Source organism: Crocodylus porosus, unplaced genomic scaffold (assembly GCF_001723895.1).
Source record: "Crocodylus porosus isolate Cpor-Errol unplaced genomic scaffold, CroPor_comp1, whole genome shotgun sequence".
NCBI lineage: Eukaryota > Metazoa > Chordata > Crocodylia > Crocodylidae > Crocodylus > Crocodylus porosus.
The window spans coordinates 2,986,708-3,000,130 of NW_017728933.1; the positions used below are offsets into that span (position 1 = coordinate 2,986,708).

Here is a 13,423-nt window from a genome sequence, read left to right on the forward strand (position 1 = left end):
CAAACGTGGGTAGACAGCTTAGAGACCTGAGCAAACTACTGCAACCTCAAATTGTTCTGGGGCAGCATTTCACTCAAGAACGAGTTTATCTCCTCCTCCGCCCCTGCTGCAGGAAGGGGAACTCTAACCAGGAAGCATGCCATACAAGAAATGCCCCAAATTTAACAGGGGCCTAGGAGCCATGCATCTGCAAAAGAATATCCTAAAAGAATAAGAATATCCTCATGGCTCATCCACTTTTGAAGTTCCCCATCTCCTGCTCAAAGGATAAAGACTGATGACTGAGATGGAGAAATTATCTTGCAACTCACACATACAGAAGTCTATTGATGAAAGCCATATTGTTTATTCAGTGGCTATACTGTATCACTGTTTATCATGAGCCAAGGAGGGCTGTAGACAAATGAAATGATCAAAGTCATGTGCCAGGGTAAAGGAAACTTACCAAGCTGTACTTGTAAATTATCCTCAGGATACAAAGTTGCCTGAATGTGTGGGCCCTATTAAAAGTTAACTGTATCTTAAGAGTGGCTCATTAAAAGTCTTATTATTTAAGGGTCCTCCAGCTGGCAGGGCTGGAGGGTGGATCGGTTACCTGTAGGCACATTATTTGTGCAGCCAGAGTCCATGGTATACTTACTTTTGTACACCTGCAGAACCAAGTTCCAACATGTCAAGAAGCCAATGAAAGGTGTTCCTGAGACGTATTTAATACTCTTTTGGATAAAGGTCACCTCATTATTTGACAAGTCTCCAAACAGTTTCTTTAGCTCCAAGGCAGAGACTGACTGCGTGTATAGTACCCAGGACAACATTGCCACTTATCTTGTAGCGTGCCAAGATTGTACTGTGGCAGGTACGGTGCAGTTCCATTGACATTGGAGTCTCTAGGCACCACTGCAGTAGAGATAACGAGTGCTGACCCCAAGAAGCTGTACATAAATATTTTCTGGGTTGATGGTATGTTAACTTCACACACCAGAGTTACCAGCAGGGTAGAGGCCTTTTTGCACAAGATCCAAGTGAGAAACCATCTGTCATTATCAATTCAGAGAAGCAAGGCAGCCTGGCAAACCCAGAACCGCTGACCTTTTGTTTTGCATTTTAATAACCAAGCTGAAAATTCAAATCTCCAAATTGTCAGCTTCAGCAAAATACAAGCTGTAACTGCTGCCAGGATGAAGGGTTACAGCAGCACAGTAGTTCAATCATCTCACACACGCTCCTCCTCTGCTCTTTGATCTGCTGTTCTAAAGGTCTCCTGTTTACAGTCACCTCTAGCCCACAAAGTTACCTGAAAGGTTTTGCTTTGTAGCACTGGGGACAAGTCCAAGCCCAACAGGACTCTCCTCCTGACTTCAATGGTAAGGGATTAAAATTCAGGAGAAAGCCAAGATATCTGGACTCTTGCAAAGGGCACGTCCCTTGATTAGTCATGCTCCCTCTCTGCAACAAAAACAACCTACAAGACAGAATGCTTTGTAATATGTGACCTGGGTATTTATGTTAGATGATGATACAGCAAAGAGAGCAAGTGACCTAAATAAATAAAGCTGTTTTTCTGCTTACATCTGACCAGTTGCAAATGACTGCTTATTCTCATGTGCCCTTCATTAGCAAGCAGCACCTGTGTGTTGTTAGATGCAGCCTCTGAAGCACTTCTGATCCCAAAAGCTACAGCATATTTTATCCCTGTGCCCCACCCATGCTTTGTTAAATCAGAAGGTACAACAGACACTTTGTGCTCTCATGGAATGCAAACGAAGGCAGGTGAGAAGAAATGAAAGTAACTTCAAACCTGAGAAAGGACTAAACATCATCACCTGTGATGTAAAGCAAAAGTGTGGAACATGTTATCTCTTCCTTAACTTGTGAATTAAAGGGCACTAGTGTGGGGGGGGGGGGGGGGAAGGGGGGGGAAGAGGAGTGGGGCTGATATATGCTCACAACAGTTTTTCGTCTAGGATCTTGATTTGCCAGAAATAAGAGCAAAATTTGCACATGTACACAAGACTTGAGAACCTACATCACTTAAGCACCATGACAACTGCATTTGATCCAAAGCTCATACATGCATCTTTATGTGTACCCAGCTTGTAGTTGGGATTTGTACAGGACCCTGCCGCCAAGTCTTCATGATGCTTCCATGGTTTACGGCTTGGCTCTACTGGAAATGTTAGGGCCTGTTGTTTATCACTGGTACAAATCATTGGGAGATGCAGCATTGATAAGATACAGGCAGCTTTACCAGTGTCCCTCAAGCTTACTCTCAGTAGAAGACAATGGTAAGCGCACAAGCTACATAACAGCCTCCACCCTTCAATACAGACCGCCAAACTGCAGCAGGGTGAACTGCAAGTCTGAACTGTGCCAGTGCAGACATAGACCTGAGAGACAGTGTTTCATAGGCCTGCAGCCCACCAAAAAACTTAGGGGTCCACCCTGAAAGACCCCTCATTTAGTGCCAGTTTCCAATTATTATTTGGAATACAACTTTGGCCAAGAATACCAAGCAAGGAATGGAATGAGCAGGGGGGAAAAAAAAAAAAAAAAGTAACTAGTACTCTCCTCAATTTATTGAGATTTCAGAAACAACCCAAAACCCCTCTAGTACTTTTGGGTACAAAATCAACATATAGGTCCATATGGGCATATGCTGATCTCCATGGCAGAGATCTACACTTATGCTTGGATTTAAATTACAGATTTTATCATACATTATATATTTTATCATTTCCAAGCACTGATCAATGGATTTTTTTGTGGACTTCATCTAGTACATATTAAATGTCAAATTCAGACATGTTGGATACAGCTGATGGGATGGTACTTTGTAGAGCAGCGAGGAAGGAGTGGGGGGCAGGGAGGAGTGAGCAGATGTGTAGTGACCCTTGTGTCACAGAGATAAATGTATCCAGCTTCAGGAGGAGAAGGACAAAAGAAAGTGATTAGTATTCAGTGGAGGCCAAACCCAGGTGTTTGCAACCAAGAGGCAGACACTTCCCCTTCCCAGATATAGGGGAAAGAAGTGAGAAGAATAATGCAGAGAGGAAAAAACAGCTATGTTTCAAGTCTCTCAACTGCTGTAGAAGAGGCTAAAGATTCAACACATAATTTAGTCTCACAGATTAACTGCTTTGACATTTCAGCCACTTTACACACCCCTACTGGCCTCGCTGAAGCTGAGTATCTCTGCACACATTGCTGCCTAGGAAACAAGAGGGATTCCCCAAGATCAAAAGGATGTGGAAACCATGCAGTGGCTGACCCAAACTAAAACATTTTCATCCCCAAATTAAAGCAATTGGTAGGAAGAGGAGGAAAAAAATCTCAGGTACCTGATAGAGATGCTCTCTTAGATAGCCATTAAAATGATCAACAAGCAATTTTTCTGAATAGACAACTACCATGTGAGCCTGCAATGGGGGAGAATTGTCTTTTGCTAGCTATGCATTTGCAGCATCCGTTTTAAGAAATGGAACCACATGTCAGACTATCATCTTACTTGCCTTTACAAATACATTTAACCAGAGAAGGACTCCACCTAGAACAGCAAATCATGCACCACTGTCACTTCGCTGGACAGCAGTTAAGCCACATATGCATCACTATGCACAAAGGTTCCCAAGCTATTAGAAATCTGGGCAGATTTGGCAATTTTGAAAGGAAATCCTGCTGGAATGAGGCAAATATATTCTAGCTTTGTAAACGGGACTGCTAAACAGGCGAAGAGTTGCATCGATCCCAAGTGGCTTACCTTCTTAGAGCATCTTCTAGCCTCCGTTTTCCCAGTATCTGCAACGATCAATCTCCTCTCCTGTTCCTTTCCAATCGGCTAATCGGAGGAACCTTTTCTACCCATCTCTCTGATTTGACAGGTCAGCTACAGCAATCCCTTCACCACAGCTGCTTGCTATTCCACTTTTCAGCTGCTTGATCTTCCCTAGATACACACTTGGAGAAGAATTAGGGCTGCCTCACACACATAGCAAGAGGGAGCAGCTTTATTTCCACCCACCCTCGCGACAGGAGCATTAAAATTAGATTCAAAGCCTGCATGACGTTTTGGAGGAAGGAGTATGCTCCACAATATCTTTAATGACAAAAGGACAACTCCCTGTGCATGCCGAGCTCCCTCTACTGGCAGATGGCCCAACAGCAGGACAGGAGTTGAGATACTGCAATCTTTCACCTATTTTCTCCTGCTGCAGTGGAGTGAAATGATGCAACAAGCCTATTTTGTTACCTTTTTTTTTTTTAATCCATCCAATTAAATTCTTGCACCACAGTTTAGCAGGAGTTTGGTCTGCCACTTTTTTTTTTTGGGGGGCGGGGGGAGGTGAAAGAAAACATTCCCATCAGTGAATTCAAAGGGTGGAACAGTCTGCAATGGGGAAATGATGAAAGGCCTCTGACCTGAGTAACTAGGCAGGATGCAGTGCCAGGAATCAGTTTCAGGAAGAATCCTGCATTAGCCAGGGGAAGGTATAGGGTAGGTTACAGTTCTTTTCCAACCTCTTTTTCAAAGGTTTCAAACTAGCTTCGTTTCCCATTTTACTTATGAAAACCCAACTTACTAACTTTAAAGTCAGGACATTTATTTATTTTACCATAAGAGGGCTGAGTCCCATTTACATTTATTATTGGACAAGGAAAGAAGTATCTTTACTTGGAGAGCCAAGGAGCTCATACCATCCCCACAGAAAAGCAGCTAGGGAACTGAGCTGCTGCAAGATTTCAGAAGCAACATTTACAACCTGGCTGCAGTATCAGCAAGAGGATTTCACAATATAATGTGCTGTGTTCTAGAAAAGCCCTTTAAGCAGCCACAGCTGGTTATATACTAGTTATGAGCCAAGCATGCTGCCTGCTAAAGCAGAGGAACCTCTGTGACTTCTGCTACAAGGTCACATATTACTGCTTACATAGCAATAGCAGCTCACTGCATGCATGCATGAAGGTATGACAGCCTGCTCCAGCAGGTGTGTAGCAGTGTGCACCTGCACTTCTGAGAGCAAGCGCTATGCCTTGGAAGGGCACATGCATCACTGCCACTTCATTAGGTTACAGGGACTCAGAGGCAGACACTGATGCTTAAAACCTTAAGATGAGGTGGGGGCAAAGAAAAACTGCCACATCCAAATAGCCCTGTCTGATGGGCAAATTCAGAGCTGAAGGGGATTGTCTAGTATAAGCAAAAGTGACCTTTTACTTCTGGTTGGACACCAATCTCTGCAGTACATTTTCCCCCATCATGGACTTCCCAATGTCATTCTATTTAAGGTTACTGCACTACCTGAATATTTCAAGAGGTTCAACAAATTTATCCTCACAATGCTCCAATGGGGTAAGACAGATGGCAAGGGGAATTGATGCAAAAAGATGGCCGAGTGACTTACTCAAGCACAGATAGGAAGTATGGGGCGGAGCAGAGCAATCATGCAGTCTGTCTCCCCCAAGTGCCAGGTTAATGCTTTATTACAAAGCCATTCTTCCTCCATCCTACCCAGCCATGGCTCCTTTTTCTTAAGCCAGCGATTCTCAATCAGGGTGCTCTGGCACCCTGGGGTGCCTTGAGATCCTTTCAGGGTGCTACCCCATGTTCACACTGTGAATCATGTTTGCATGCCTAACAAGATAAAACCAGATCTTTCAGATAGGAATCCACACTGTTAAAAGTCTACTGACCCGTTTTGGGCCAAGTTCTTTGCAAACAGAATAATTGCTCTCTTATTTTTCTAGAGTCAATAACCGAGTGAAAATTAAGAGCTGGCATTTTCAGAGGAGTGCCTCAAATCTACTGAGAGGTGCTTTGAGTCTAGAGATGGAGAGCCTGTGCTTTATGCACCCTCCTGGACTGTTGAATAACATTGTTGCATAATAATCATTAGAAGTGGCGGCCACACTGGATGCCAGCAATCGCTGGAGTCACTGCATATTTTATCATCTCAGTAGGAGCTGTTGTAATACCAAGGTGGAAGACAGGGAGCCTGCTTGGAAAGCCTTACTCCAATGGTATCTCTCCACCATTCATCCCCCTTCTTTCTCTCCCCCCGCCCCCCCAAAGCCCGTCTCTTACCCATTGACTCCTCAATCTACATTTTCACTGACTACCTGTCTTGTATGCAGACTAGACCAGCCTCTGGCTTCTTCGCTTTTCATTCCATCCAGGAAGAGCACGCACCAACTGCAGAAACTTCCTCTGCCTGACAAAGGGTCTTTGAACCTGAAAGCTTGCTTAATAATTGTTTTCCAACTATTTAAGTTGATCTAATAAAAGATATCAGATTTACCTAAAGAACCTTGTTTGCTTTACTCCAATGGATACAACCATCGCATATGACCAAGGCCCAGTCTCAGAACAATGCATGTTTCTTGTGCTAGATGCATGTTGGTCTGCATTTGTGTCCTTACCCCATACTCCTAGTTCTGCTAAAGTTAACTTCCCACTCTGCGATGGCTCAGTGATGTTCTTCAGAAATACCAAGCTATGACAGTCCCACTGGATACCAGCAAACCCTGCAAGTCTGGGGTGAGGAGGAGGGGAATGTGGATATACCAACCAAGTTGTTTGAGCGTTAGGATGAAGTGTCAGAGATGGGGTTTAAAAGTATGGGCCTTTTCCTGTTTGCACTTGCAATTCCATTGATAGAGGGAAAGTTCTCCAAACAATGCAGAGAACAGAAACAACTGGAAGTGTTACAGTGCAAGTCCATTTACTATAAGAGTACCAGCCTAGATGCATTTTCACTCACACCTTTTACAATTTCAGTACATCACTACCTGCCTTTCATTTTATAAACTAAAATTTTACTTAAGATGCAGCTTCAAAAAGAAAAAGCAAGATGGAGTGAATGATCAGCTCTTGGTAGTTTATTGGTTTCTTTCCGGATATTTTTCATAAAGCAAATTCAAAAATCCACGAAGTGGGAAACTCATCTTTCTTTAAACTGCTCTTGAAAAACAAAGTTCTCTGTATCCATAGAGTTTGACATCTGCAAGACAGTTTAGTTAAAGATGCCATTAATGGGAGCAGTTTTAAATAAGCAAAATTACCTGGCAACTAACAAGATAATATCTGCTGGCATTGCTAATTACATTTGGAAACAGCAATTACAGAACTTTGGGATCCTCAGAGCCTTAAACTAGATTTACCCATGATTGAGGTTACAATTAAGTCTTCACTCCATCTCCTCTTACCTACCACCTCCTGCATTTTTTATACTCTGCGCAATTAAAAACAAAAAACAAAAAAAAACCCCAAAAAACTAGGAGCATGTGACCTGATGCCAGGCATGGCAGAGAAAATGCACAAGACATAATCAGTCTCAAAATTACATACAAAACCAGCTGAGGATCAGGCATAAATTGGCCTAACTCCAGGAGATGGCTCATAGCATTTCCTCATAAAGGAGACTGGCCACCTGTGCTCACCACCTAAACCTACACAAGGAGTTGTAATATCAGTTGTTATAAGTGGCAGACTAGAAACTCCCCACACCAGGAAACTGGGTTAAAACAGATCACTTACTGCAGACTATTCAGAAGAGTTTGTTGCTTTAAGGGTTTGTTTGATACACCTTTAAAAAGATAAAATTTGGATACTTTAAAGCAAGAGCAACTTCAAGAATATCCTTGCAAATAAAAGCTGCATTTATAACAAAATCATAGAAGAACCATCTTGCAGCTTCTAAATTATCAGAACCACCTGACCCTAATGGACCAGCGTGCATACTACAGAAGCTAGAGGTTTACAAGAAGTCACACTGCTTTCTGAAACAACCTGATTATTAAAGCCTCTGTTAACAGAAGGGTGTTTCACAGCACAAGGAAAGCCTCGCCATTCGCAGATTCACGGTTTTGAATATTCAAACCCATGCTCCCTCCCCACACACTCTCTCCATGCTCCCATACCCCCCCCATCAACAGCATCTGCAGGAGCTCTGCACTTGCTGCCACTGCGCTCCTGATGTATTAGCGGATTTCACCATTCATGGGGATCTTTGGAACATATCCCCTGCAAATGGCAAGGGTCTCCTGTAATACATAACTGATTCTCATGTGCTAGAACAGTGGTTCTCAACTGTTTTTATACCAGGACCCATTTGTAAGCATTGATGACCAGTCCTGACCTAGTGACTCTCACTCCCTACCTGCTGTCCGCCACCCCCAGGCCAGGGTGTGTGAGTGACGGGCATGGGGACCCCCCAGCACTCCCTTGCAGGCTGGAACTCTGCCAGCCTGAAAGGGAAAAGTCACAATTTCCCCATGTTTTCCTTCTTTAATAGAGAATCCATTTTTAAAGATTGTTCATGACCCTTTCATATATTTTTGTGACCCGCTTTTGGGTCGCAACCCATGGCTTGAAAAACACTGCCCTACCATGTTAAATTACATCTGTAGGTGAGCCTTAATTGCCTATACCCAAGAACTTGTCCACGGAGACTAAAATAGCCTAGGGTCTCCTTAGTACAACATTAGTTTGCTGAGTCAGAGGTGAGTGTGGCACCCCATCTAAAGGAGGATTGGCATATTAAAGTCTCTGCCATTATTATTATTAGTAATAATTATACTAGTAATACTACTACTAATTTTTTAATTATTTTTCCAGCTCACTGCACTTTTTATTTTTAAAGTGGATCTTTCCCTGAAAGGTGAAACTTCACTCTAAGTCCCTTCAGATCAAGTATTTCAATTTGCCTGCTGTTAAAAAGTAGATTGCCTCATAGCCTGATTTTAGGGATTACTAAGCATCCATATTGGTCAATGATGTAATAGGAAATGGCATGTACTTAACACTCCTAGAAAAAAAAAACAAACCTCAGTTATTTACATCTGACTCTGTCAGACAGAAAACAGACAGAACTGCAAGGCTGAAAGCCTTGCTAGTAGCGCCCCACCCCTCAGCTCCTTTTTAGACCAAGGATATTCCAGTTCTGGCAGTTGATGACAGCTAGAGCAGCCCTGCACAGAAGAGGATCAGTCTCCTAGGTGGAAAGGTTCATAGCTGTTTAGGCATCTAAACAGGTTAGATAAGGCTACGATGTATTGTCTTAACTACTATCAATGCTGAGTGCATACACACACACACAAAGAACATCTCTACGCAAAGAAATCTCAGTATTCACTCTTACCAGCCTTCCATTCTTCTGGAATTGCACAATTCCCAGGTAAGCAGGTAATACACCTCTCCCCCACACACATACAGGGCTTTCTGTGGCATGGCTGGTCCAAGCTGTATTCATCCCATTTTCATTCCTGAGGCAAGAGCTGGCACTGTTTGGCAGGGGGTTCCCTGCTAAGCCTTCCATGAAGGACACTGGCCTGGGAATGCTGTCAGGCAACTCATGATCAGCAGGATCTTCTACTTTCTAGATGCAATAGAAAGAGATAAGGAATTAAAAAAAAAAAAAAAAAAAGGCACTTGAAAACATTAACTTGTACCACTGCAGAAATTCCCTAAGTACAGGGAAATTAAATGCTAGCAGAGAAAAAGCAAGGAGGACTGCAGTATAAGAATTGGGAAGCCAACTTTGCCATTTGAGGAATTCAGAAAGAGTATGGTGGGCACGCCAGAGTGCAAAACATAGAAACACAAGCAGTGCTGGAGACGACACACGGTATAAAGTTGCATCATACGCTGCACTCCCTACAACAAACTACTTAGGCAGTATCAGGCTCTCACCCACTCATGCATCACCTCTATATTTGCCCCCTTTTGAGCCACATGGAGCATAAAAGAATCCAGACTTGCATAATTCATGCCCCAGAAGAAATAAGTATGCAATAAGATTGAAATGAAAGTAGGTCACTTGCCCACTTTTTGACACCTTCTCCCAGAGCCTTAGAGAGATTAGGAGAGTTTAAATTCCTGTGTATGCCCCCAGTTTATTTCAGGTGTCAAGACAGATGTGAAAACCTAACTCTCCCTTGATATCTCAGTGCTTCTCCAACTCCTCACCCAGACAAACCCTCAACCTGCATCAGTTTCTTTCCTTCAAGCTGCCTGAATCATTTCCAGAACAAGCAAGTTGGCAGGCTACAGCCTTGCATGGATCACTGTAGCTGCTTGAGAAGAACTGGCTTCATGCCCATCCCTCAAAACATGTCTTTCAAAACACTTTTTCTTTAATAAAGCAGAAAGTAAATTTAAAAGAAACAACAAATTAGAATTCCCCACCAGATCTTTTTTCCATCTGCTATTAGCAAAAGGTAAATTGAAGGTGCAAAGATACCCACGTGTCCCTTTTGAGAGAGAAATAGAGAGAGACTTTTCTTCTATTCCATTCCAGATAACAGTAAAAGTTGTTCAAGAATGTGACTGCTCCTCACTTTTCCCCAATTTTTTATGTTTCTCCCCAGAGGGAGGGAAACTTAAAAAACAAAAAAACAAAAAAACCCCTCTATTTTTGCTAAGAGCTATGTTTTCAATTCCAACAACAAAAAAAATCTTCCAAGTTTTTCATTTGATTGCTCACAAAACCATTTGAAGAGACTGACATCTTCCAACAAAGCTTTTTAGCTGAAGAATCCCCATCTAAACCACAGGTCCTCAATTTCTGCTGGTCCGAGACAGAAGTCAGGACAGAGTCACCATGGTAGAGATAACTGGTTATATAGAATACATCTGCCATTTATTAGCAAGTTTCCAAATGAAGCTGACCTGTTCACTTTGGTATTTTTACTCAATAGGAAGGAAGGAAGGAACAGGGCATGCTCTTTTTAAAGAGGTAGCATATTCAATATGAAGATCAAGATGTACACAAATAGGGCTGGAGTTATGCTTAGGGTTCTGCTAACAATATTAATAAGCAGTCATCAAGTCTGCTGACATGTATGTTGACACCAGCACCCCTTAAAGAATAACAAATTAATTATGTTGAGTTAAGGGACAGTTTTTCTGTACCTCAAAGCCTCCAGTTTCTTCCAAGATCAAGTGGAGTAGGCGTATGTATTCAGCAGCTGCTTTGAGTGTGTCAACTTTACTAGGCTTCCGGTCTTTAGGTATCAATGGCACAATTGTCTTCAGCTTTGAAAAACCACTGTTCAAGTTTCTGATCTGCCAGACACACACAGACATGAAAGATGAGATTATATAACCTTCAGTCCATCAGCTGCAGCACACCACCAAGTGGTGAAAGAGGCACGTTTTAATACAGCTCATTTTCAAACGGACAGAAAAAAAAGTTACAGGTGGATGCACAGCACATTAATAAAAGATACTGGTCACCTAAATGGAACTTTAAGGTAAATGGCTTACAGTGATTAATAGCAGCTGTAATGGCCACCTAACAACCAAACAATTAAGGACTTAGAGCCTCTTTCACATCTTCTTCCAAGGTGCTTATGACCATCTGTTATACAGGCACTCAAGTCTGTAATAGGCTTATAACATCCATTAGTCCTTTGTAAATTTAACTGAAATAGGAAGTGCACCTGAATACCTTGGGACTGACTGCACCTCTGCCCACCCCTTCTGATCCAGTGACAAGATGGAAGGGTTACATGAGCTAGTGTTTATAAACATGGGGACATCATCAAGTAAATGAGAACACAGGGCATAGGAAGGCTAATTGCAAATGTTCTGAGACAAGAAATATGTATTAGGTAGAAGAAGCACATGGCCAAGCCTGGTCTGATCTCCACAGCTCACACTGTAAAAGCTTTAAACCTGCTGAATACTTAGGTCATGAGCCTATGGACATTTCCACTTCAGTAACTTGACCCGTCTGAATCGTGTCCCTGAATCCTAGGTACTCAACTGTAGGATACAAGCCCAACAGAGGGCCAAGAACTCAGGCATGTTTGACTGCATTATTAATGTAATTAATTATGCCACAGTATTAGGGAGAAATTGCTTACAGTGTACACCACAGCTGTTTATTTTGTCATGTAAACAGCCAGACTTGTGGAAGTATTTCAATGTTGTCCCCATTTCTCAGCCTACCATTATTTTACTCTCTCCTGCAAAGTGCACGATGCATTTAACTTCAACAAGTTTTGGTCTCTCACCTTAGTTTTCAAGTCCTCAGCTGCCAAGATACTTTTGCTGCAAATTTTGAGTTCCCTAACTTTTCTGCTTTATAGCAAAGTGATCGTATCTTGGGGAATGAGCTGTGTACTTTGCACTAAAACTGCAGCATTGTTCTGAACTGCAGAGAGACATGAGAGTCCAAAATAACTCCTTACCTCTCTCTTGCAAAGACAGCAAGTGAAGTAGGTGTCTGGCTACTACCCAGCACCTGGCTACTGCTGTGTTTGGATAGGTTATCTAGAATACAGGATTATTAATTCCTAGTTTACTGATAAGAGTTGCTTTCACCCGGGTTATTAATGAACTCTAAGAACACTCTCAGGAGAACTGGCACAGGACTCTTTTGTACCTGCCACAGATGCAGCGCTCTTGTTTGCAGAGACAGCGTTGCCGTAACTAGAACCTACAGTACAAATCCAATTCAGGTGCCAGCAGAGAGAGAAGGGGCAGCCCTGATGGGGGGAAAAATTCATTCCAAGAGGTGAGACCAATGAACCCCCCCTCCACACACACTTTTAAGTCAGTGCTTCTCAACTTTTTTAGCTTCAAGACACTTGTCTTGAGATTTGAGCTACCCCTCCTCGGACTCAGCCAGTTCCAGCTCTTTGTTTTCACTCTTTTTTTTTTTTGACTTTAGAAAAAAATAATAGGAGCAATCTACCTGCTACAAAGAGCTCAAAAAGCCCCAGCAAATCAGAAAGGTTTTTACGACCATGAATACAAAGCCTCTGGGTTTCTCTTGTGAATGGTGCGTGCAAAGTGGTGCTCCCTGCACAGATCTCCAGGCAGCCAGGTTGAGCACCCCTCTTCGAAGCACAAACTCCTTTCTTCTCAGGCTGGAGGGCTTATACCAGCATGAGCGAGCCTCGCCACAGCACTCCGGTCCAAGTGTTACCTTACAAACTAGCAGCACCTTTAGGGGGTCGTCTCGTCGTCGAGGACAGCCCGGTTGTCCTCTACTGATGTGAAACCAGACACTTTAATGCCTAAAGGTTTCGTATTCAGAAGGGATAGAGCAGTGGAAAACAGAGACACCCTCAATGGCAGCCTCCCTTGGCACCTTTCTGAGCCGGGGCGACCCCCTGAGCAGGGAGCGGTACCGACGTGCCCGGGCGGGACGCCCCCGTGAGCGCCCCGCTCTGAGGAGGCGGGCGGGTGGGCGGGAAAGGCCCTCGCCCCTCCCTTACCCGCTCTCTCTCCTTGGCGTTGGCCGCCTGCCGCCTCTCCAGCACCTCCTCCAGCCGCTCGGTGGACAGGTAGCGGCCCGAGGGCTGCCTCTTCATCCTGTTGATGGTGGCCGCCAAGGGCAGGGGACCGTAGCGCTCCCGCAGCACGTCGCCCAGCACCTCCGGGGCCGGAGTCGGGGCCAGCGGCGGGGGCGCCCGCTCC

The 13,423-nt window shown here is 43.6% G+C and overlaps 2 protein-coding genes across 2 annotated transcripts in view; both read right to left on the minus strand.

The window, feature by feature from the left end:
• The window catches only part of ADD2 (adducin 2), a 79,543-nt gene extending 75,498 nt beyond the window's left edge, over positions 1–4,045 (minus strand). The window contains exon 1 of the mRNA XM_019545974.1: positions 3,758–4,045. The gene's annotated coding sequence lies outside the window, so the exon portion shown is untranslated. The remainder of the gene's footprint in view (positions 1–3,757) is intronic.
• Positions 4,046–6,833: 2,788 nt separating this feature from the next.
• FIGLA (folliculogenesis specific bHLH transcription factor) overlaps positions 6,834–13,423 on the minus strand; it is a 7,507-nt gene continuing 917 nt past the window's right edge. The window contains exons 2-6 of the mRNA XM_019545892.1: positions 13,222–13,419; positions 10,907–11,059; positions 9,135–9,371; positions 7,532–7,580; positions 6,834–6,995 (exon numbers count right to left, since the gene is read on the minus strand). Coding sequence (XP_019401437.1) covers positions 7,560–7,580; positions 9,135–9,371; positions 10,907–11,059; positions 13,222–13,419 — 609 coding nt within the window. The 3' untranslated portion in view covers positions 6,834–6,995; positions 7,532–7,559. The remainder of the gene's footprint in view (positions 6,996–7,531; positions 7,581–9,134; positions 9,372–10,906; positions 11,060–13,221; positions 13,420–13,423) is intronic.